The sequence below is a fragment of the Actinia tenebrosa genome, unplaced genomic scaffold, assembly GCF_029948245.1.
Source record: "Actinia tenebrosa isolate PJP-AT-01 unplaced genomic scaffold, QUT_ActTen_1.0 PGA_scaffold12__29_contigs__length_12842862, whole genome shotgun sequence".
Classification (NCBI taxonomy): Eukaryota; Metazoa; Cnidaria; class Anthozoa; order Actiniaria; family Actiniidae; genus Actinia; species Actinia tenebrosa.
This window is the reverse complement of record NW_028292572.1, coordinates 5940050-5965315: the sequence shown is the minus strand read 5'-3', so window position 1 is coordinate 5965315 and position 25266 is coordinate 5940050. Positions and strand designations below refer to the sequence as shown.

Genomic DNA, 25266 nt, shown 5'->3' with positions numbered 1-25266 from the left:
GGTTACCAAGACCCTGAAAGACCACGACACTAAAATTAGAAGAGCTAAAGCAGAGTACCACAGGGGCCAGAGCATCGTCGAAAGATTTAATAAAACCTTGGCCGAGCGTCTCTTTGGGTACCAGTATTGGAAAGAGCTGGAAGATCCCTCCAAACGCAACAGGGAATGGACTCAGAGGCTCCCCCAGGTCATCGCAGCTTCGAACAACGAGGCGGCCAGGGCTACGGGAATGAAACCCAGGGATGCCATAAAAAAGAAACACGTGGAACACAAGTCCTTCATCAGAAGTTCGAGGGCGGTCTTCCCCCATGAAAAGAAATTAGGTAATGTCACGGTTCGATATCTCTATGAGCCGGGTGAATTAGAAGGAGGATCCAAAAGAGCTACGGATCCTAATTGGTCTTTGGAAACTTACCAGATCCGAAGTGCGATAGCTAAGAAGGGTCAGCCCATCTTGTATTATCTTCATGATGGTCCCACGCGTGGGTTCGTCAAAGAAGAACTGCTTATCGTGTGATGTCCGAATGCTATCGTATGCACTCCGTCATCACACATCCATCGCTTACCGTCAAATGCAGACAGTGACACCTTCTCCTGCGTGACGTTATGTATCTGATGACCATAGCTGCGCAGGCTGTTCATCTTATGCCGCTGTTCCTTGCGTGTTCGTAATACGTTGAGGTAGGACTCGTGCGTAATGTCCTTCTTAACCACATACTTTTTTACGCCTTTAGCTTTCTTTTCTACGCCGTCTAACTTTAGCACGCTGTACATCTTTGGTTTCAGACCCACGTATTCCACGATGGGTTTTCCTAACATTTCGTCTTTCATCTTCCCAATTACCTTCTTATTCTTCGCAGAGTAAAGGAAGTGCTCCTTCGGGTAACCGCTGGTGTCGTACTCGTCTATGTCGGGGAGGCAGTCTTTGTAAACGTCTTCCGTTTGCACTTCTAGAATTAGGGAGTCGGTGTCTGTGTACAGGAGGCGACAGCGGTCTCCGTACTTTGGCTTAAGCTTATCGTAGTAGAACTCGTACATAAGCAGCTTCGATAGATCCAGCACCGTAAAGCCTGTGTAAACGGGCTTGTTTAGTAAGAGGTTTGCCTTTTTCATGTGAATCACGTAGAAGTTCAGCATTTCTACGTATCTAACGAAGCCTGGCTGTGACACGTATGCTTCTGCTTCCTCTTTGGTGCTGACTATTTTTACGCTTACGCGCTTGCGGATGTTCTCCATTGTCTTTCCGAACACGCTGTTGTTCATCAGTTTGAAGAGGTTTTTCTCGAAGTCATTTTTCGCTGCGGTACGCTTTTGCGTGTTAAAGTCAATGTAGGGGCGCATCCAGGGCTCCTGCGTGAATTTTAGGACTCTGTGGATCTTCTCTACGCGCATTCCGTGTCGCACGTAGAACTGCAGGTTGCGGTAATGTACCACATACTTCTTCTTATCCATCAGGTTCATAGTTAGTTTCCTGTACGGTTTGTAACCAGGGCACATTTGCTTTTGCAGCGGACTTAGCTGCTTAAATGGTATCTCTATCGCTTCTGGTGCTAAGGGGAACTCATTGTGTTCGTCGTGCAGGTGCTCTGGGTACTCCAGATCCACTTCTAAGACGTAACCCTTGTCTTCCTCCTTTCCTACCTGCATGTAGAAGTCTATCGGCTTCACTGGATCCCATTCGAAGTCTCTCACAGGTAGGTACTGTGACATTGCCCAACCATAAAGGTTATTCGCATCCAGGTAGTAAATGTATGTGGTTGGTTTCTCTGGGTCGTGCTCTACTAAGGGGTTGTTTGCGCGGGCGTAACGTCGGCTGGGTCCGCATACGCCGCCACGAATACCGTCTTCCATAAACCGATACATGTCGTACTCCGTTAGGAGATCCAACTGCGCATTTGTCTTCTTTAACAAAGCACTCCAGCTGAGCCCAGGAGCCGTGTAGAAATTAGCGGGATCCAATCCGTAATATTCCATAGCCATCTTTCTGAAGCTTTGGAAAACATCTGCAAGCAGCACTACGTCAGACCTTAGGTAGATGTCGTGGTAGTCCCCCATGTTCTCACAGGAGTACTTTTCCCACACGTCTAACGCATGCTGGTACTCCTCATCCTTTATACCGGACTCGTTTAGGGTGCTGTAGAAGCGATCTTTGGGTGGTAGGGACTCTTTGAATCGATCCCAGGAATCCATGTATTCATATGGGTAGACTCCTTTCCTTTCCGCACCATATTGACTGGAAATGGGAAAGTTGGTGTTATACTTTACGAAGTTTGCCAAGGAGTCCGCCATAAACTGCTGCGAATCTAAGAACTTTAGCTTACCCACAGTTACGGACATGTAGCGCTCTTTGTTGTTGGGTATGCATTTGACGTCGGAGCCGTCTGTTCCTTGTAGTAGCAAATGGGAGTCGTAACCGCGGAGGTTGTGAAAGAACACCGGAATCTCCATATCTGGATTTACTTTGAAGTTTATATTGCATTTCCAATGAGCCGCTCCTCTGTATTTACCCGTGATGTGGCAGTGATCCCTAACCTTATCCACATAGAAATCCTCAACAAATGCTTTGTGGCAGTGAATGCAGTGCGTGGAGGGCTTTCCCGGCTTCTCACCTTTCTTAGCATACTTCCCGCATTTAAAATGAGCTTCTCCTAGATACTTTCCATCTTCATCCCACGCTTTCTTGGCTCGTCTTCCAAACTGAAGAAGCGTATGTTGACAAATGTGGCATTTTTTTGCCTTGTTAAAAGCCTCCTGGTTCTCTTTGGTAAATTCCATCTTCTTTGGACATCTTAATTGTTCTCTAATCTCTCCCTCCTCTTCTCGCAATGCTTCTAGAAACTCATTAGCTGCGTTCTTACCTCGGTAAATCACAGGAGGGTTTGCTTTACCGTCTGATCTGACTACTATGTAACCAAAGGAGCAGATCTCGTGTAATCCTACCTTATTCGTGGCGCCACGTTTCTGCTCTTCCTTAGTTATCAACGCTTCGAAGTCTGCATATATCACGTAAGGCACTTGCATCTGCTTTTGATGGTCTGCGTATGAAAGCTCTTTGTTGGTGGGCATCTGGATCCGTTGCGCCACTTCTTCGACTCCGCGGCAGATCTCATCGTGTTTCTTTAGGGTATTTAAGGATGTAAATGACAGCAAGCAGCAGTCGCAGAAGTACTTTTTACCTTTGTGCTTAGTATGTCTGTAGAATAGTCTGCTAATGTGTTTAACCCATGAGTAGTGCCCGCCGTGGTAGAATAAATGTACGCGCTCTCCTTTACTTTTTGACAGAACTAACGGTACTATCGTCTGCTCTCTGACTCCGTAAACGTTAATTGCTAGATCGTTTATTTCCTCAAATATGGGGATGTCTATCAACTGCATGGGAAATTCCACACCATCCCACTCTAAATCATCTGTGGGATACTTACTTGTCCTACAGGGATCCTTCTCTGCTGGATACAGTGCAGACCTGATTGCCCACATAAAGCATCGATTGTCTTCATTCTTCACGTTTACAATAGCCTTCTTCCTTTCTACCCACGTTGGTAGCGGTACGTAACTCCCCCCTCGTATGGGTACGTACCTGGCTATACTTATCTCTATTCCTTCAACCTCCTCTACTGTCCAACCCGATCCTTCTTTCGTGTAGTTAGACAGCGACTCCATTATTGCTTCTAAGGCTTCACTGAGTGACCTATCCAGATTCGTGGATTCTAATATCACTAACGACTTTGATCGCAACATTGCTGTCGTCATTACCTCGTCTTTTGACAAACTTACTTCTACCATTATGCTCGCTTTCAGGGCTCCTAATTCTTCTATACCTTTTCGGAGAGTCCTTTTAACCTTCCTTTCTGACTGACGCCAAAACTGTCTAACGTCAATCTCACCGTTACCGGGTATTGACACCGTGCTGAAGTTGCTTTGGGATTCCATCTATATAATAGGAAATATTTTATACCTAATACCAAGCACTTTTTAAGTCGTCGTAGTCGTACTCACAGTCCTGACAATGCCAAAACAATTTAACCTTAGTCTCAAACTTCTTACCACATCCACAATCATAACTGCTCATACACTTCGTCTTCATTTTCAAATGCTTTTTCAAATCCGCTTCTTTCTTAAAAGTTCTCTTACATTCTTCGCACTCCATATATAGACTAACATATTTGCGCTGTTGCCCCCAACCACACTTGGAGTGGGTTGTTTCCGTAGGTGGATTTTTGACACGGGTCTTGCCCGTGTTGAGATTGCGCTGGAACCCCCATTCCCTATACTACTGCTGTGCTATTAAAAAACTGGTCCAATAGATGTTTCCAAGTTCGCTTAGATGACCAAGAAACAGTGGCTTGAAGTTGAGACTGATCTTGATTATTTAATTTATCAAGTTCAATCTTGACTTTCCACTTGCTGGACATCTACACGTAGATACATGAGGGAAGAATAATCAGGAAAAATCCCTGGTGGAAGGAGGATCTCTCTGAAAAACACTTTGATGATGAGAGCTTCCTGTATGAACATCATCATCATCACCATCATCATCATCATCATCATCATCATCTTAAATTTTAAAAACTGGTTCAAAAGATGCTTCTCATATTGGCTTTACTGACCGCGTAACAATGGTTTGAAGTCGAGACTGAACGTGATTCTTTTATTCATCAAGTCCAATCTTGACTGAAACCTTTGTTTTGTGGTCAGTCAAGTGAATTGTTGAAAGGTCTATATTGTATCTGGTCTCATAATCAGTCTGAAATGCACTTACTGCTAGACGGCACAAAATATTGGCACCCGCACCATCTCCAAAACAGACAATATCCTTAAGCCTATAGAAAAAAAAGTTTAAAATATAATATAAATATGCAGTAAGCCAGTAGTTAGTATATGTAATAGGACTCCATGCTGTCCAATTAAGAAATAATTGGACGAGGAAAATTCCGAGGATTGACAAAATTGGATGAGGCCGTAGGCCGAGAATTTTTGAGTCTAATTATTTCTTGATTGGGGAGCATGAAGTCCCATTACCTATTAATTATATAGCTGCCTAATTAATCCCATATCAACAAGACCTGTCCTATTACATACACTAATTGAACAGTTACCTATATGGGATTAATGAGAAGCTGTATAATTATTAGTGTTATTGTGTAGATCCAGAAATCATCCATACCAAGCCCACAGAGGAATTTGGAATTTCCGAAGAGTAGGGGGGTCAGAGAAAGAACAAAAATTACAGAGTTTGTATAGAAGAAAATTGGAATTTCTGAAGTGTAGGGGGGTGTCTTAAAAAAATTCCTCCGTAAGGGGGGTATGGATAATATTTGGAACTACACAATTTAGTAATAGATATAGCTTTATGATAAAAACTGACAGAGTCTGACGACTTACGCAAAATGATCTATTACATTTCCAACCATATCTGATAGCCCCTTCAGGCTTGGGTACTGATAACTGAAATTAAAAATCGAAATGTTCACCAATATTAATTTAGTTGAACGGAAAACAAAGAAGAGCTAAAGTGAAAAAGATATATTTTGAAGGATAAAAAATATTTGAAAAAGGAAAGTATATTTCACTTCACTACCAAAGGTTTTTCAATTGATTCAAAAAAAGGCAAGTCAGAAAATTGAATGAAATGACACTGTAACAAATTTCTGGTGGTTTTGCATGATATGTGTCCTCTTATTTTCCACGACATTATTTAAACACTTGTTCAAAATGTTTTTAGCTCAGTCGCATACATAATAATTATTGTAACTTTATTCAGACTAAAAGTCAAATTTTGGTAATTAGGAGGACATACCACAAAAACCATCAGAAATTTGTTTTTTTACTACAAAAAAGCATGCAAAAAGTTTAGGAAAAATGGTTTTTAGCACCCACTGGCTCCATGCACAAGCGATTTTGACATTTGTTGACATAATTCATACAGGTAGGTACATTAACCACTGCTCTCGACTATTCAGTATTAAGCGAGACAATTTACATAATTTGGCAAAAAATATTTCGAGGCCAATTTTAAAGAGACTCCTATTCTTTGTTATTTCAATATTCTTTTTCTTTATTAATAAGGAAAAACTCACTCATTTGAAAGATCTTCAGCTCCAGTTTCCTGTTGTAAAAGTAAAACAGTCAATCATCATTACCAGCCATGTTAGGTACTTCAAAGTTTGAGTACTGGTAGGTATACCATAAGTAGAACCAATTTGTTAGAGGGGTGGGGAAGGGGTCAAAATAGCCAATGTTCATTACCCAACATGCTACAGTACCGCCTGAAATCATTGAGGCATAAGACGCGTCCGTCGCGCGTTCAGTGCACGCGGTAAAAACGCAAATAAGCCGCGTCCTGACCTAGAATTGACTGCGATTTAACCGCGGTTGCCGAAAAAACGCGTCCCATACAGTATCATACTGTACAAAGCACTGTTTGGTTATACAGTATTCCTACTGGTTTGGCATTGAACGAAATATTTTTTATGGCCCGAGTTCGAGTTTTTTTAAAGTTCCATTTAGGAATCGAGTTCGAGTTTGTACCAACCAGTACAGGAGTCGATTTTTTTTTTGTGTGTGTAGAATTTCTTTGGAATTAATTGTTTCATCAATCGAAAATGAGCTAACTTTGTTTAAATGTGGTCATATGCGATTCTCTTGTCCTCTTGTACTGTATTTTGTATGTGGGGAGCGTTTCTACCTCGATTTTGATCCAGTTGGAACTGGTTAATCTATCCAAAAGTTCCAACTGTTTTATAAAATAATAGTATTTAATGCTTTCACGCTTTATTTCAAGGTAATAGAGTAACATTGGACGAAAAAACGAAATTACATTAGATATTTTAGAGCCCGACATAGATAATTGATTACAGCGTAACGCTACATGTATGAACACGTTTATCTTTCCGCATACTCTTATGCACGGGCGTTTGTACGTTTTAGATCTCTCAAACATTCTTCGTCCTGCAATTTCCTAAGGCAACTTTTATTTATACGTCTACATTCACAACAGAATTCGTTACTTCGATTCACTCTTGGGCTACTCGAAAGCATAAACAAGATAATATTAAAACTAAGCGAGAGTCCTCTACTAGGAAGAAACATCCGCTCTGATCTGACGTTGTTGATTTCACACGTACATGTTGGGTTACAATTATACATGCAAGACTCATATTTCTTCTATGAAACTGTCCAACATCAACTTGCGTGAAAAAAGGTCATACTGGAAGATAACTAAAAGAAACTAAAAAATCGCGAAAATGCTGCCTATAAAAAAACAACCAAATTTGTTAAAATTCAGTGTTGGAACCGGCAGGGTCTATAAGATTTTTACTGAAAAATGCCGACTGGTAAATGCCGACTTACCATACCATAGAAGCTGTATCGCAGTCTTAATCCGATTTAATTATATAGTTGTTAGGAGCCTGTTTTTCATTAATTTTTTGGTACGAAGATAAAATGTTAGCAGAGTTAATTTCCCTATACCCCCTTATTACGAAATTCACAATCGTGGTGAATGTAGTTTTATTTTTATACTCTTCAGGTCACGAACGGTCAGGGGCTTCGTATTCTGTGTATAAAATCGGAGAATTTTTACTAGGGTCCGCCGCTTTGCATTTTAAATATTATGAGGACTCGTTAGTTGCGAGTAACCGATTTGAATTTGGTTTTTCACTGCCGCCAGTCAAAAAAAGTAACCGGCAGCGACTAATAGAGAGACAAAAAAAAAAACCATTTCGGCTTGCAGGGCTCGATGCAGCTCGCAACAACCGAGTCCGCGTGTAAATTGCATGTTCACCGGACATGGATTCATTTGCTGGAAAAAGATGCGTTCTAAAAGCTTCGACTTTGTATTTTGAAATAAAAACAAAAATCAAGAATGAGTTTGATCTTAATAATTTGCTTCAAACTCTGATAAATTATTTGGAGACTGAACTTTCCTCTAGCAAAATACATTATTGTGTAGCATATTGAACTTTGAAGGTTTAAATTGATGCGGTTAGGATTATTTGAGGTCAGTTTATTTATTACTACAGTACATGTAGTTATAGAAGTTTATGGACGAACTTCCAAGTATTTCTGACTTTTTAATTTCAAAAATATTCGAAAGTTTCAAACTTCCATATTAATAGACTATCTGACTATATACGTACATTCGGTCGATGATTATGCTACGTTTTTCAGAAAATGCTGCTCATTTGATTAAAAAGTGATGTCTAGTTTTTGGGGCACTTTCACTGCAAATGTACTCAGCACATGTACACTGTACTGTAAATGCTACGTTCTATAAACCGCAGTAAGAACGAAAGAGCGTATTGACCGCGTCCATTCGCGTCCATTCGCTTCCATTCCGCGTACAGTTTGCGTTCACCGAACGCGGTAAGGACGCGAAACAAACGCGTTCGCATGCTGCAATGACTTCAGGCGGTACTGTAAGTACTTCAAAGTATAAGTACTGCTAGGTATACCATAAGTAGAACCAATTTGTTAGGGGGGGAGGGGAAAGGGGAAAGTTGCTTGACATACTGTGCAGATCAGCTCAATAGACCTATCCTGAATTCGCTTGACTGACCACGAAACAATGGTTTGAAGTCAAGACTGAACTTGATTCTTTTATTCATCAAGTTCAACCTTGACTTGAAACCATCGTTTTGTGACCAGTCAAGCGAATTCGGGATAGGTCTATTAGATACATATAACCACAGTACAAATATCTAGTGTATATATATTCTCATATACTTGACAGAAACTGTAAATAATATATTGTTGGAGGTTTATAAAATTAATCAAGGTCCTTAGTAACTCATTACCAATTTATATCACATACTGTTTAGATTTTTCTTGTGGTTTTGATAAAGAAATCATCAAGAAATTATCCATACCCCTCACAAGGTATTTGGAATTTCTGAGGAGTATGGAGAGGTCAGAAAAATAACAAAATTACAAAATCACAGAGTTTTGTAAGGAAGAAAATTGGAATTTCCTAGGGTGGAAAGGGGTGGGGGGCTTTAAGCAAATTCCTCCAGGGTTGGGGGTGGGAGGGTCAGGGAATTAAAAAATCACAGATTTTTGTAAGGAAGAAAATTAGAATTTCCTGGGGGGGGGGGTGGTCTTTAAGAAAATTCCTCCAGGGTTGAGAAGGGGGAGGAGGATGGATAATTTATGGGACTACACAATCAAGATTATGGCACAGTACCTGACCAGGGGCATCAATGTGATAGATAACAAATCGGTCATGAATACTCTTGATGTCCTCATGGTTGAGGAACTTCTCAAAACATGTTTTATCTGTGGGAAAAGTAATGCAATTATTATTTATCATAATTCATGAATGTCTTGTATACTAACGCAATGCACATGCTACATTTCACATTCATACTGTAATAGACCAGTCCTACGCTGTATAAATCCTTAAATGAATTGGAATAAATGGCTAAATTCTATGCAATAGATCATTTTTTGAGTTCCAAATTACCGCTGTTTCTTCATTTTCAAATTCATCAATAATACATGAGGAAAACTGAACAGGAATCACAACCGTGAAGAGTGTTGTAAATCAGATACAGAATTGTGTTCATTTGCATAAACTTTAACTTGGATTTTCTTGGGCAGATTCACTTTAATTTTGAAAATTTTAGTGAAACATGAAGGAACTAACCTAGACGTTCGATATTAAGCAATCTACAGTATTCATGTCCATGTCTCGGCTACGCCTCAAGTTTGTATATCGGACACAACACAGCCACTCATACTGTATATATTACTTACAGACTCATTTGAGTACAAGTAGTTAAAGAGCAAAAGTTAGAAAAAAATAATTAATAGAGCATTTTCAAATTCCTAATTACTGCTGTGTTTCTTGATTACAGACTCAATTACGCAGGATTAGCCTCATATCAGTGTATAAATATTCAGAAATACCAATGGTAAAGTAAAGAATGCACAACTTCAACAATACAAACAAATTCCACGGACCACATGAATATTGTAAACAAAATTGTAAGTACAACATTTTTGGAAAATGAAAACCATTCACTTTAAAAATCTTGTAATGTGGAAATGGCACTTGTAATAGTAAATGTTTATAATGAAAATAGGAAAAATGAGGTGAAGGCAAATCAATGTCTTATCTAAAATCATTCAGACTCTTGCAATTTAAATATTTTTCTATTGTTATCAGTCTGATAATACACTCCACAAGATTAATCGATTCCGATTGGACAAGAGGAGTACAATTAAATCCCAAATTGTACTCTGTATGTAGAGTCCCAATTAAGTTGCTCAATTTTGTTGAGTGTATCATTATCAAAAAATCACACTGTCTTCTTATACCATTCAGAATTTATAGATACTTGACTGCAAAGGCTCCTACGATTTCGAAAACTTCCAAGACATTACTCATACATGTACCTATGAATCCCAAATTGCACTTGAGATCAAGCAATTTCCTTTACGAATTCCCCCCATAATGTTAACCTTTTCTCATTCCTCTTCATTTCTTTCCCTTTTTCATTTGTGATAGATTTACAACCATGTAGTAGAGTGCAAACAATATATCCGTGAAATATTAGTAATACTAACTTACACTATTTTATGCTAATTCTATTGTTTTCTATTGTTTAACTAGCACTATTTTGAACAATTTAGTAATTAGTGTTTCACAGTCATATTGTTTGCACTCTAATAGTAGTAGTAAAACTTTATTTGGACATGGTTAATCTCTTTATAACAAATTCTCTTACAGAGAGTCGTGTATACATACAATACTTAAAACTATGGCGATAAAAATACAAAGTTGCGAAACAAAATCAACTTATGATATAAATAACAATAAATAATCTTAATATAATCTTAATTTATCCTAATAAATAATTGGAGAATAGTTTCATTTTATGATGAGTTCTTAAACAATTGCAAACTTGATCTATCTCTAATATCTATTGGTAGATTATTCCAGAGAACAGAATATGACCATATGACCCACCATGTGATAAGATTTTCTTCACATATTTTCGTATAACCAACATTTCCTCATTAATTCAATGATGTTTTTAAATACACCAGCTACTAGCTATGAAACTTTAAGTTTCTAAAAACCTTTTCCAAATTAAACTTCACATATATTAAGCTTACGTATATACAAAATGTTTGCAAATTTATTAGAGGTTTTTCAACAAAATGTATTAACATATTTGTTTCCTTCAAAAACTGAGCCTAAAGTTTGCAATTTCTATAGCCTATGATAAACCTTGTTGACTAAAAACAAAGATCTTTCTCGATGTAGCGTGCCAAAAGATAAGTGCAGATTGATTTGAGTTTTCTAAAATGAAATAAGTTTAAATAAATTATAAATGTTTTAACGAGTCGAGGAAAAAGTGTCAGTAATCTATTTTAGCTCTGAAACGTTAGTTCCTCTTTGAAATTAAAGCTACATTGAAAATTTAGTGGAGTTGTTTATCCTAGAAACCATGCTGATCAAGTGAATATGCAGCTTCTTGTTCTGTTGTGCATGGTCGACCACTGAACAAACATTAGATACAACAATACAAAAAATGTCGTATGCCAAAAACTAGAGAAATCAATACTCTTGGGAATCGTTATAGAACAATTTCGTCAACGATAGCTCCGCCAAAAAGTTAAGAGAAACGATTTTGGTAGATGTTCTGCTTAAGATTTCGTCACATCCGTTATATCATCTACATGAACCCCTGAGGTACGATACTTGATGCAATATAAATTTAAAGTGCAAACTTATACTTTCGGTTGCGGAAAAACACCAACCGCTGCAAGATGTCTCATACGACTTCTAGTGATAATAAGTACATATATTTATGCATTAAATAGACTTGAGATGTTTTAGGAGAGTATATTAGGGTGAACGCCCACCGTCCCAAAACAGTAAAACAACCACGTGTTGTGCGCCTCGCCATACTTCTCCACATCAAGCAGCAAACAACTCGCTCAATGATCTTGTTTTGAACATTAACGAAGTGTGAAAACCAAATCAAAAGGCTTGAAATAATACAAAGGGATATTCCTTTTAGATTAAGGACTTTCATTGGGCTTTAATTTGCTTTTGACTTGGTGCAAGATGGAAAAATTGTTGATCAACGAAGCGATGATAAATAAACGCGTGCTGCGAAACAACGGTTCTTCATGGCGTAGTCGCTAGAAAAACTTACGATTCATCCCTATGTCATGAAAAGTAACCATGACTTCCTTCTTTTTGACATTTTCTTTATCTTCTGATTTCTGTTCCTCTCCCTGAAATGATGTGAAAAGGTGTCAAAGAAGACAGATATTTGATGGCTCGAGCTGCAAATGTGCAGGAAGATGAGCTCGTACGCTCGGTGCTGGGAAGACATGAATAACTAATGGCGAGGGTATCTGGTCTTGCTAACGCTAACTTTAAAACGAATTATTTACTTATTTATTTGATTCACTTGAGCCAAGAACGATCAAAAGCACACGTGAAACTACTCACCACGATATAAACGGTTAAATCTCCAACCTTTTCGACCTACAAGAAAACAGACCACCTCTTTGGTAAAAGAACTGCAAGCAGTTTAAAAAACTTGAAAAGTAACCTTAATTTGCAGGTATTTCTCCAGCAAAAGCTTACCCTTTCGGATGGTGGACTTGCTTCAGACATTCTGAGCTAAAGATTTCAATAAACTACAGCCCGGAAAGGTTTAATTTGAGTGGTTTTAAAGCCCCCAAACGTTTGGTTATCCCCTTCGTTAGGTTTTTCACCAAACGCTCAGATTTCTCTTCTGGTTCAAAATATTGTGATCATATGACCATCCATAGCAAGCTTTCCACCAATCACAGCCCGGCTATCAAATATCAGCCAATGAGAAGAAAGCGTCAAACAAAATCCCAAATTATACAGGCAACCCAATGATATAGGTTGGCAAACAGTATGGGTTTTCTGGAAAAATCATCGAAAATGCATTTTAGAAAGTTTTTTTTTTCTAGACGAGACGCATTCGGTACTATTCGATTCTTTATGTTGTCAGATACTCCTAAAAATAACGTTGATTTTGATGACATTTCTAGATATCAGATTCAGTCACTGATCATCGAGAAAACTAACAGTGTTCGTCCTCGCCCTTGTTAGGAAGCGCTCCAAAAATCATCAATAATTGATAACAGCTCTTTGGTTCATGACATGTTTTAGGAATAAAATGATCAGAAAAACTTTTTAAAAAAGCCTGTCAATGATAATCAAATTGGTTTTTGACATAAATGATACGAGATATTTATTTTATTATTATTATTATTATTATTATTATTATTATTATTATTATTATTATTTCATTTCATTTTATTTATTTATTTTATTTTATTTTTATCTTTATTTATCTATTTATTCATTTTTTATTTTTTGTCACTTTACCACGTTGGGTATTGATCTGGCTCTCACTGTTTACGGCTTTCGGAGCCAATGCAAGCTGGCTTTTTTGACAGTGTTAGAAAATTTACATTCAAATCAAAATAAATATTATAGGACCGGTGATAATATCAGAAATAAGCCGCGAAACAAATAAAGAACTCTGCATAGTATAGTGGGAATTCAGTTAATTCAGTTAACATTTAATTTCAGTCAATAAATCACGACTCGAATAAACTTCAAATTATAAGAAAATCATCAAATTAGAGAATTTGCCGTTACCCAAATTTATATTACTGATTACGAAATGACTCTCAGTTTCATTCGCTAAGGGACGGACCATTAGATTTTTTAGGAGTAGGGGGGTTGGGCAAAAACCAAAAAAAAAAATTCGAGCACAGCTTTAAAGAGTGAAAATAAAATGGTGCATAAGAAAAGTGCCAAAAAAAATTTCCAAATTATTACCAAAATAAATAAATTGCACAAAATAAATTTGGCAACCTCTCCCTCCCCCCCCCCCCCCCCCCCCCCTCCCCACTCAAAAAATCTGATGGTCCGTCTCTAAAGTCGCATTCAGTCGTCGAAGTGCGACGCTAAAACGGTGGGGAAGAGACTGAAAGAAAGAAAATAAATTGGCCAAGCGCTTTTGGCAAATCAATATAAATTCTACATGCGGTCCTGCAGAAAAAAGACATAATACTAGGGGCAGCTCAATTTGACATTCTTATGTTGCTGTAAATTTAAGGTACAATTAACTTCGCGAAACTGAATAACTTGAAGTTTTTTGTTGTGGCTATAGTATATTGACACAGGATGGAAGTGGATCGAAACTTGTTTATTCTAAACCCAACATCTAACACGCCATCTTGGCTTGGCAACCTCCGTTATGCATATTAAGAGAGAATTCTTTTCGTATTCTAGCAGTGAGCGCCAAAAACTATTTTCTTGAAGAAAGGCTGTTGTACAAGGCTTAAATCTCGTTATTCAGAAAGCCTAACTTGTTTGGAAGTGGAGATGACCGATGAAAGTGGAATCAAAGTGTTAACCCAAAGCAAACATTTTATTCGAAAATGAGGTTTAGGCCTTCATTTGCTTATTTCCCATACATTTTCTATAAAAAAAGCCTGACAAGGCAACATTCTAACGCAAATGCAGCAAAACATCTTTGTACGATTGAAAATATCGCTTCAAACAGACATTTTCTCATAGTACATCAGTTTCTAACTGTTTAAAGAAGGTTTGAGTGTTAACCAAAACGAAAATTGGGATCAAAACTCATACGAAAGTCTAGTTTTTGGCGCTTTTTGCCATTATTCCTCATTGTTGAAAAAAATTTCCTCTTAATATACTACAGACTAATGACTTCACATTGGCTATCTAATTACGTAGACTGAGTACAATCGAAAGAGGTCTTGAATCTGCTAATCTAACGTTGTTTCCTTGATATGTTTCTGCATGCAAAAATGAACACCCCACACGATCAAAATTAAACCGTGAAAATTAACGTTTTGCCCCATAAGAGGCCTTTTGCAACAACAGATCACGTGACCCTACCCCTTAAAAACTGAAGTTGTGTTAAACTGAACATCAGTGTACAGGGGCGTAACGAGCAGAGTGTTCCAGCAAAAAAATCCCAATTTTTCATTTTTCCTATTTTGAGGGGCTACCTGTGGATTTGGCGGGGATTTTCCGCGCCAAAACACGTGTGCACGTCCCTCCAACTCCGTTATTCTCGCTACGCCACTTTAAGAGTCGCTATTTGATGCATTTTAAAAGTAAGACTGCATGCATATGTGCACTGAGCGATCACTGATGAAATAGTATGCCATGGATCTCTTCAAGTTTACAAATATCCTCCCATCCAATGTTCATTAGTGCTATCAGCACTCTCAGAGGCTCTAAAGGCAGGATTGGTATCTATGCAAAGCAATCCAAAATTATTTTCGCTAGCAACAGCTCCCTGTCTTGCATCAAAGGCACAGGGGTTAAGGGAACTATCAGTGTGCAAGATGTCGGCTGGAGAAGCTAGTGATTGCCAAAAGGGCACAGTGGTAAAAGAAGCATTGATTCCCCTTATATTAATATATTCGACGTTCTTACATTCGCCACGACCAAGATAGCTCAATATGTCGAAAGCTGAGAGGCTGGCTCTTACATAATCGCGGAAATCAACGCCATATTTGTACGAACTCGATGTCACTCGCCAGTGCGTTGATTGGTTGAATAGGAACTGCATGCGACGCAGCGACAGTCGATAGGCTTCCCAATTCGGGTTGTCTTGGTTGACTGGAACGTCTTCGGTTAAAGTTTTCCGGCAAAAAGCTTGCTGATCTTTGTTACGAAATGCATGGGACATGATGAGGGTCCATGCTGAACGTGGTTCAGAGGTGACATCACACCAAACTGGATAGGAATCTCCACTGATGTCCGTTATGTCATAGATTCCATTTCTTGTTGCGCCATATCGAAGGTAATCCAGACACGATCTTGAAGTCTGGAAATATTCAAAAACACACATCAAAAAAGAAATTTGTCGTGGGGAAAATGTAATGAGTTCTCTTTAAGACTTTTGTAGTCATCAAAAAGCGCAATTACATGATCTGGGCAGGATAATTTTAGATGATCTTTCCCGTTATTTAATGTCAGTAGAGTTTGAAGGACGTACTCTTCGAGTTTTTTCTCCAGGTTCTCCGAATTTCCTCCCTCTACAATTTCGACACGCTGAATTCCAACCAGCTGAACCGTGAGCTTGCAATGATTAAGACGTGAATAATCTGCCGATCCAAGGTTATTTCCGCCATTTTGTAAAGGGTGCAAATCTACTGGGACGAGCGCGCGGCCAAACAGTATATTTGCATCAAAACAAAGTGTGAACTCGACATATCAGCGACTTTATCTTTCGTTTTTCTAGCTTTTCAACTCGATTGTAGTTTTTATTTATGTAATTAATGTCTTTAATGGTTTGGATTTTTTATCGATGTCCAAACAACTCGAAGAGACTTTGGAATACGAGGATTTTTTTGAGTTGGACAACTTCTTCGCGTAAGGAGTACCTCGCACTTCAAGGTGTTAAATAAGGTCTCTTCACTGCAAGCTCACCGTTCGTCTTCCTTGGATGTAAAGGCACGGCTGCCTTTCATGACGACGCAGGGAACTGTGAAAGGGAATATTATCGAGAGAATAATTTGTGCTGCATACAAAGGTCTATACTGATTCTTTTGATATCCATGACACCTTTCAAATTCTATTTAAAAATTCTCAGTTTATATAAATCGACCTCCCTTTTCTGATGATTGTTCAGTTTATTGTTCCCTGCTAGCTGAGCCTATTTTCCTTTTGTTTTGGTGGAAAGAGAAAAATAGACTCTGCCGATGTAGGACGTTATTTCTGTCGCGCATGCGTGGCGTAACTTAGCAACGCTGTCATGATTTCGACAGCCGCTCTCGTCAAACAACGTTTGGCGCCACGGTGTGTTACATTTGCTCATGCGCACTACGTGTAATTGGTTAAAAACTGGTTTTGTTCGTCCACAATCGTGGACGGCGGTGTATCAAAGGAAACGCTCTACATCGGCAGTCTCCTTCCTCCCCGCCTGAAAGAAGGGAAAGAGAGGAGAGACTCTGCTAGCAGGGAAAGTTTATTGATTTGAAAAGAAATAGGAGATAGGTCATTCAAAGGTCCAAGAATAGCTGGAATGACTTTTGTTTCTACTTTTTATTCTCGTCAAGAACATGAACCTTAGTGTTGAGACTAATTCAATGTTGTTCGTAGTCAACGAAACCATTTCCATGTCGGAATGACATATCGCCTATCGCCTTTGGCGATGACAATGGTTTTTGAAATAGCCGGTGTATGTAAGGTCTATCAGTTAGTTACCTCTGTATCCAGATCGTAGTAGTGGTTGTAGAGTGGGTTATCAATATAAGAATCTGGGACCGACTGCCTGGTAGCGTTGTTCAGCTCACACCGATCCAATCTCCCGACAGACATCACTTTGTAGTTGTAAGATAGGCATGAAAGATATTGGGTACACAGATGACTGCACGTTTTCTGTTTCAGCAACATCGCGCAAAATTGTGCCAATATGGCTGGCGTCTTCCATCGATAACCACGCTTGCTATACTAAGTCTTATGGTCATTGGTTTTCGTTTTAGTGCAAACGAATTAGCTGAGACTGAATTTCAAAATATTGCGCGCAATGTTGCCGCCGCCGACACTAGGGAAAAACTTTAGCGCATGCGTGCATTTTAGCACGTTTTCTAAGAATTTTGAAGAGTTTGAAAGAGAAAACAAATGTTTTCTCCAAGTATACTAAAAAGTTCGAGAGTATACTTTTGTCAGACCAAGATACTGTATTAAGAAGCACAATATCAAAGAATTAGCCTTAAGTTTCAAGCATGAACACTAAGTTTTGGCATTTTGTGAAGTCCAATTTATCAGGCACGTTTGAAAGTCAAATTTACTTATGTTTTGACTAATTTGCATACAGATTCAGAGCATGCGCAGACGTTTTTCACTCGTGTCGCCGCCGCCATGTTCAAATTGCGCCGAAAGTAGAGCATGATTCAGCTCTTGAAATGTTGTGCGCAACAAGTTTCAAAGGTGGACAAACAGCAATGTACTACCTCGACGATGCGGTGACCATTATGGGCCACCCAGGGGGCAAAACAAAACAAAGATTTTAATTCATCTCTTGTCAAATTATCTTGTTTTGAACCGTAAATGTCAATCGATGCCATTATTGTAACAAAGCTTTGTCTATTTGCCCCATGGATGACCCACAATGCCTTGTGATTAAAGATGGCCGCCGCATCATCGAAGTAGTCCATCCGCGCGCAGTGTTGAAACCTGTGTCTGTACCTTTACTAAGGGGCCGTTTACATGATACCGAAATGAGTTCGTTCCGCAACGAGAATGAAATTTCACACCACGTTTACACGAGAAAAATTCACAGAACGAGCTCGAGCTTGAAATGTCTGATACGCATGCGTCCGGTATCTTGTAAACGGCCACTTTTATCTCAAAAATTGAATCTTGAATTAGTCATGAAAAATCGAGTTTGATTTTTTTCCACTAAAACAATCTATAGTAAAGGAGAACTATTTTGAGAAAATATTTGAAAAAGTTCCAGCTTGGGTGTGAAATTTTGACAAATTTCCAAAAGCCATTTTCCTAATTAATTAACACATCGACGTAAAATACTTCAGGGTTTCTGATTGGTCCATTGGCCGTGAATTTTTTTTAAACTGTGCAATATAATAAATTAATTGCACTACGTGAATCAGTTTACCGTGTTTTGTTGTTTGAAATGCAAAATTGGAGTGAATTGTCATTTGCTATCAATTTTTTTTACTTCAGAAATAGGTGTTTTTAAACATAGATATATTATTAAAAGGAAACACCACCTTGGTTCTCGAAAAATTAATGTAAAATACCACTTGGTTTTGTTGAAAGTGACTTAAATTTGTCCCAAAGCAATGCTTTTTCTGTGCATCTGAGAGCCGGGTTTGCGAGTAGTTTTGCTCTTTTGGCATCAAGCGGGATTCCTGTGTTGTGTACACGGACGTACGTACGTACGAATGGAAGTGACGTAGTAGTCAAGCCATCAAAAATCAACTTCATGGGTTACCAAGTTTTCTTAAGTATAGTGCTACGCACTTGTGGTATCAAACTACTTGCATTAAATGCGCGTGGTATTTTTCATTAATCTTTCTCGAACGGGCGTATTTGTTAAGTACAAGCAATAGCTATTGTCACCCGCTGAGAGCCTAATTTCCTCTCATCCCATAATCAGCCATTTTTTCCCCAAAAATTCGTTTTTTAAATTTTCATTTGAATTTTTATTTATATTAATATTTCAATTTTATCATCTCGAAAATTAGCTCGGAACACCCACCTTTTTTTATTGATTTTGAAACAGCGTTAAATTTAAATTAAAACAGATTTCTTACAAAGTTTTCAAATTGCATTTCAGTAACAATGCGATTGCAGTAGTTTTCTAAATAAAAATCTAAAACAGATGGTTTAACGAATAGGTGGAGTTCGACTTGACCTGGGGATTAAAGTGACTGTCGCAAAACCTACAGGATCTCTTCCTGATTCGTATAGCCCTTATAAAATAAACAAGAATGGCCCGTACTTATTTTCTTTTATCTCTGTGATAATAACTTCAAATGCACGAATCTTACGTTGGTTATAGTGCACTATGGCCACCAAAAATCTCAGTCATTTTGAGCTAATTCTCACAGAGGTATTCTCTACTCTGAGCAAGAAATTGGATTATTAGAGCATTGATATAAATACCTGCAAATACATGGCGAAAACTCGCTGATAGGACTAATTTGGTCCACCAGCTAGGATGGCGGCCAAAGATTTATCAAGCTCACTTTAGACGGGAGAAAGCGTTGCGTGGCGACACTGAAAGCGGCTGTGGGGGGAGACTAACTTTAGACATGCAGGAATCGAATTTACAGACATTTACACTAAAATATTTATTTGGCGAAGTTGTAGCCGTTTCAATGCGGCTAGGTATGCCAGACCAAAACTACCCACAGCCTCCTTAAATGATTAAGAGGAATTTTTTTCAATAACGAGCAATGATGGCAAAAAGCGCCAAAAACTAGACTTTCGTATGAGTTTTGATCCCAATTTTCGTTTTGGGTTAACACTCGAAACCTTTTTTAAACAGTTAGAAACTGATGTACTATGATAAAATGCTTGTTTGAAGCGGTATTTTTAATTGTACAAAGATGTTTTGTTGCATTTATGTTAGAATGTAGCTTTGTCAGGCTTTTTTATAGAAAATATATGGGAAATGAGCAAATGCCTCATTTTCGAGTAAAATGTTTGCTTTGGGTTAACACTTTGATTCCACTTTCATCGGTCATCTCCACTCATCCAAACAAGTTAAACTCTGAATAACAAGATTTTAGTCTCGTACAACAGCCTTTCTTCAAGAAAATAGTTTTTGGCGTTCACTGCTTGAATACGAAAAGAATTCACTCTCTTAATACCTTGATTGTAAGCGAAGCTCTCTAGATTGTCATTGTCAGTGTCATTGGACGTTTCAGATTTTATGATCTTCACCACATAAGTCTTAAAAGAAATACGTATATCGGTTTCCGTTATTCTTTATAGGGTGGTTTTATTTAAATCGAGAAAAATTACTGCGAGTAATAGAAGTAGACTCAAAACCCATTGTTTTCTTCTTCTTCTTCTTCTTCTTCTTCTTCTTCTTCTTCTTCTTCTTCTTCTTCTTCTTCTTTATTTTTATTTTTCTATTTTTTGTTTTGTTGTTGTTGTTTGTTTGTTTGTTTGTTTGTTGTTGTTGTTTTTTTAGTTTTTTTTAGTACCACGAACTAGTGATAGCATATTTTCTATGGATTAAATAAAACCTCTCTAGTTCATCCTACCTTTAACTAATCCAAAGGAGCCCTCTCTTTTGTTTGGCAGACGTTGGATTCCAAATACAGTCGTAATTTGAAAGATGGTGAGCGTGGTGAGCAGAAGGCGATGAAAACTCATAATGCTCTCTGTTAAAAAAAAAAAAAAAAGCTCTCTCAGCATAGAGAACCAAACTAAGTTACTGAGTCAGGGACTACGGAAGGATTAAAATCAACTCTGGTTACGTGTTACAAACCTGCAAATGTAAATTTTGTGATGATCAAGTGAAGAGTACTCGAATTAAATCTGGCACTGAATTAGTAAGAAGTATTAATTCCAAAAGGAATTAGATTGGTTCCGAGAGCGTTTTCATGGTAACACTATCAAACATACCAAACTTGTTGTTTTACCCTGCATGCACTTTATATAAACAGCACAAGTTTCAGCTGTCTTGGTCTAATTTATGCGATTCTCTGTTTGATCGATGTTTTTATTTTTTACTTTACCAAAGTTCTTTGATGATATCGTCTTTTTGTAATTTCCATGTAGAATATTTCAGCAACGAAAAGAGATATCAAGGATACTAAACTCCATTCTTATATAATTTATGAGAGCTTTCAAATGACGAAATGCTCACACCTAATTGCAAGAACGTTGTCAAAAAAATTACCGGAAATAAAGGATAAAAAATATGAATGAATTAGAAATTATATTTAATGTTTTGACTGTTTTAGTACTTTCCAATAAGGAAATATCGAAAATGCCAGTCTCTTCTTTCAAAATAGTGAGATATTTACTACTGTGCGCTTTGCCAAAATATAATTAATTCTTTTGGTATATATTTTGTTATTTTTTATTTCTATATGACAACTGTCCTGCAAATAGTAGAGCAATATTATTCTTTCCATGTGCGACACTTTTTTCTTTCTTTTTTCTTTCAAATTTGGCTGGGAAAGAACGAGATAACAAGAAAAAAAGACAGCATATTTCAGTTAATGTTCTGGTTTCTCACACTTCAAAAATTAAAAACGAAGAAATAGAAAACAACGTTCAAACAAATGTATGCTTTTAGAGATAAACTATTCATTAGTTTAATTCTTGCTATAAACCAATATCACGCTAGACATTATAAGATATTTGACTACTTGGAAAAAGGAATTTACGATTTATAAATTTTTCACATTGATAATATAGAAGTCGCAAAGTTTCGTAGAGATTGTCCACAAACTGACGAAGATGTGCCTCTTTTTCATGTATTTCACATATATTTCTTTACAAAAATTTCACAAAAATACTTGGATTCAAACATCTATATCTTCGTCAGTTTAGAGTGAAGGCATTTAACCCGTGAAATAAAAATTATTAGTCAAAAAGAAACAAAAGAAATCAAGTATTTCACGGGTTTAATGAGTTGACTCTATATAAGAGCAATCTCAACGAACCTTTGCAATTACTAACTATTATGCGTACTATTTTTTCAAGGGTTATATAAATTTGCTCTCACAGCGTACGCCACCTATGCTACTCATACAGTCTTCGATCACTTTGAAAGCGCCTACCACTGCACCATATCCTGGATCATGGAAAAATTTTTCCATTAACTACAGTAAAAACCCGCGAGTAAGGACCTAAAAATTAAGAACCTGTTAGCCTCAAATTTGTCATTTATACCCCCTTTAAACAAGAACCCAGAAAATGAAAAACAGGTTCTTATTTTCAAAAACCATCATTTAGTGATGCAGAGCTGGGTAAGAATCTTGTTTGGAAAAACAGGAGCTTGCTATTGCTGGGCAGATAATTACAGCTGTAATGTAATAAAAATAAGATATACTGACTAGCTAAAAACTAGTGTGAGCTGCGTCGGTGTTTCTAATGAAACAGTACTTTTACTCCGACGAAGGACTAGCGTCCGAAACGTCAGTAAGTTTTTTCATCTTTTCCCGGTGTATAATTTACCTTTTCATCATTACTGTAATAAAAATGTAACGTGAAGGAAGGTTTATATTAATTGTATTGTATTATGAAAAAAACTGTACAGCAATAAGTCAGCATGTGAAATATAATGTACAGTAATCTACAGCGTGAGTGTACATGAGTACATTTATATGTTTTTACACAGAAATAAGAACCTATTTAAGAACCTAGATAGCCTAAAATTGTGTTAACTACCATTTAAACAAGAACCTGTTTAGACTAATTCTAAAAATGTAGGTTCTTACTCGCCGGGTTTTTACTGTATCTGCTGAGCAGCTCAGTGCTATAAACTAACCTTTATATAAATATAGGTTTCTCACCAACTCCACGGTTGAGCCACAAAGACAAATTATGAATCGAGTTAGTTTACTGATTTACTGAGCTTCCCTGGTCCACACGTACAGGAACTTTTACACGCTTAGCCGTTCAACCAATAATTTATTTTTAAAGCCTAAACCTGTTTGTATTTAAATATTTATAGAACCAACGTAAATTAACGATGGTGGCTTCAAGATAGAGTGCAAACAACTAATCCGTGAAACACTAATTACTAAATAGTACAAAATAGTTCTAATGAAACAATTAAAAAAAATGGAATTTGCATGAAATTGTGCTATTTAGTATTACTAACGTTTCACGGTTATATTGCTTGCACTCTACATAAACCTTACTGAATGTACTCAAATATATTCTGAGCTTAATGAAACTGTTTATCGATAAAGTTACAAACTTTCTTTTTTCTTCTTCTTCTTCTTCTTTTGCATGTTACGTCATCGCGGCCATGTTGGTACCATTTAACAAAAGATTTCTCATTAGCATCCATTGTTAACGGTACCACAATGGCCGCCATGTTTTTGTCTTTTAACTCTCTTGGGAACTGCTTGCAACCCATCAATTATTATTATTATTATTATTATTATTATTATTATTATTATTATTATTATTATTATTATTATTATATAATACACCGATAGTCGTTAGAGAGTTACGAGGTAGACTTAGGTGGACTTATCATTAATTCCATTCCACCACCTGCTTGCTTGGCTCAGGAAAAACTGAATTCATTTCGTTAAAAAAGTGCCATTTTTTATGAAAGTCATATTCTATTCAATTAAAGAAACAACTGTAAAGTTATATTTCAAAAACGATCACAGCAGAGTCCAAACTGTTAGATAAGAGTACTAGTGCGAGTTGAAAATATAACGGGAGAAAAAAAACCCTTACTAGTAATTGCCTTACGTAACACAAGCGAATGGCTTCCATCAAGCTTTAGTTTAATTTATGAGGACGCGATTTACTTGTAGTTTTTTTACTTGTAGTTTTTTAATTAAAATTTGATTATTTATTGATTCGTAGCGACATTATCTGAAGACAGGCTTTATTTATATAACTGTCTTACGTGCTAAACCTCTAAAGGGACCGCTCTTAAAAGGTGCCATTCGCGATGTATGAAAACTAATCATTACGAGACAATCAGCATAGAACGAAATACTCCGGTTTAAACTCTCTTTGCTCAGCCTTTTTTATTTTATTATTTTTATTTAAACATATTTGACTAAACATTTGCCCCAAAAGCTGTAAAGCTTAACGAGGGGGCTCACATCCATAATATTTACAGTACAAAGAAAGAAAATTAAACTAGCAAAAGCGAAATAACGAAAACAGTAAATGAAAATTAATCTTTGGTGAACAAAAAACGGTTTGTAGCTAATATGTACTTTTGTACTTCAGTGAAAAGTTCATGATTTTTTTTAAGTCTAGGTCTCTACAGCCATATAAAAACCAACTAAGTTTTTGCATTTTTGAAGAAACATTTTGCCACAAACTACCACGAATCGATGCAGCCGAGGTAAAAAGAGAATTTCTCTGAGCAGCATATAAGGGACATTTAAAGAAAAAATGCATAATTGATTCTTTTTCAATTCCACATCTACATCGGGGAGAGGAAAACAATTGATTTGAAACAAGTACTCGTTTAATGCACAGGCTTGTAACCTTAATCGAGCATGTAGAACTGACGCTATTCTTGAAATAGAATAATTAAATAGTTTATTATATTTCAAAGAAAGAAACTTGTCACAGATATCTTTCGTAAAAATAGAAAGAGATTCCACATTCCTAATTTGCAAATCTAATGAATTCCATAACTTAACAGCAGAAGGAAAAAAAGACTGCAGAAAACGTTCCGTCCTACAAGGAAAAAGACTAAAATTATAATTGGACCTTAGAGAACGAGTAGAACGTTGCTTAACTATTGCTGGTAACAAGCAGCCTTTGGCTTTGTTTCCATGGTACCGGACGAATTTTTAAATTGCACGGATAAAAAAATTGTCAATGATCGGTACCGTGTAAACAGAGCGTATTTTTATAAAATACAGTCGAACCTCTATTAAGCGGTCACCCACGGGACTTAGCCAAGTGACCGCTTAATAGAGGTTGACCGCTTGATAGAGGTTCGACTGTAGACCGATCCCGGCTATGCTCAAGTGGGTAGTTTTCCCAATGAAATACCAAATGTCCGACCAAAAAAA

General features: G+C 37.3%; 2 protein-coding genes across 2 annotated transcripts in view; both read right to left on the bottom strand.

Annotated features, from left to right (window-relative positions):
* The window catches only part of LOC116302426 (uncharacterized protein ZK1073.1), a 34476-nt gene extending 21706 nt beyond the window's left edge, over positions 1 to 12770 (bottom strand). The window contains exons 1-7 of the mRNA XM_031711716.2: positions 12608 to 12770; positions 12470 to 12505; positions 12168 to 12249; positions 9182 to 9273; positions 6078 to 6106; positions 5383 to 5445; positions 4760 to 4820 (exon numbers count right to left, since the gene is read on the bottom strand). Of these exons, the coding sequence (XP_031567576.2) occupies positions 4760 to 4820; positions 5383 to 5445; positions 6078 to 6106; positions 9182 to 9273; positions 12168 to 12249; positions 12470 to 12505; positions 12608 to 12637 (393 nt within the window). The 5' untranslated portion in view covers positions 12638 to 12770. The remainder of the gene's footprint in view (positions 1 to 4759; positions 4821 to 5382; positions 5446 to 6077; positions 6107 to 9181; positions 9274 to 12167; positions 12250 to 12469; positions 12506 to 12607) is intronic.
* A 1160-nt stretch (positions 12771 to 13930) lies between these two features.
* Positions 13931 to 17626, bottom strand: LOC116302418 (uncharacterized). The gene is made up of 2 exons (XM_031711708.2): positions 17255 to 17626; positions 13931 to 15872 (listed from the first exon to the last, which is right to left on the bottom strand). Exons 1-2 carry the CDS (start codon positions 17441 to 17443, stop codon positions 15222 to 15224), a joined length of 840 nt encoding a protein of 279 aa, XP_031567568.1. The 5' UTR covers positions 17444 to 17626; the 3' UTR covers positions 13931 to 15221.
* Positions 17627 to 25266: the final 7640 nt, after the last annotated feature.

What these genes read in the sequence shown, in the direction of transcription:
- LOC116302418 (XM_031711708.2), bottom strand. Translation starts at nt 17,443, where the DNA reads ATGTTGCTGAAACAGAAAACGTGCAGTCATCTGTGTACCCAATATCTT. An exon ending in ACTACGATCTGGATACAGAG is followed by an intron (nt 15,873 to 17,254) that starts GTAACTAACTGA and finishes GAATATTTCCAG; the next exon opens with ACTTCAAGATCGTGTCTGGA.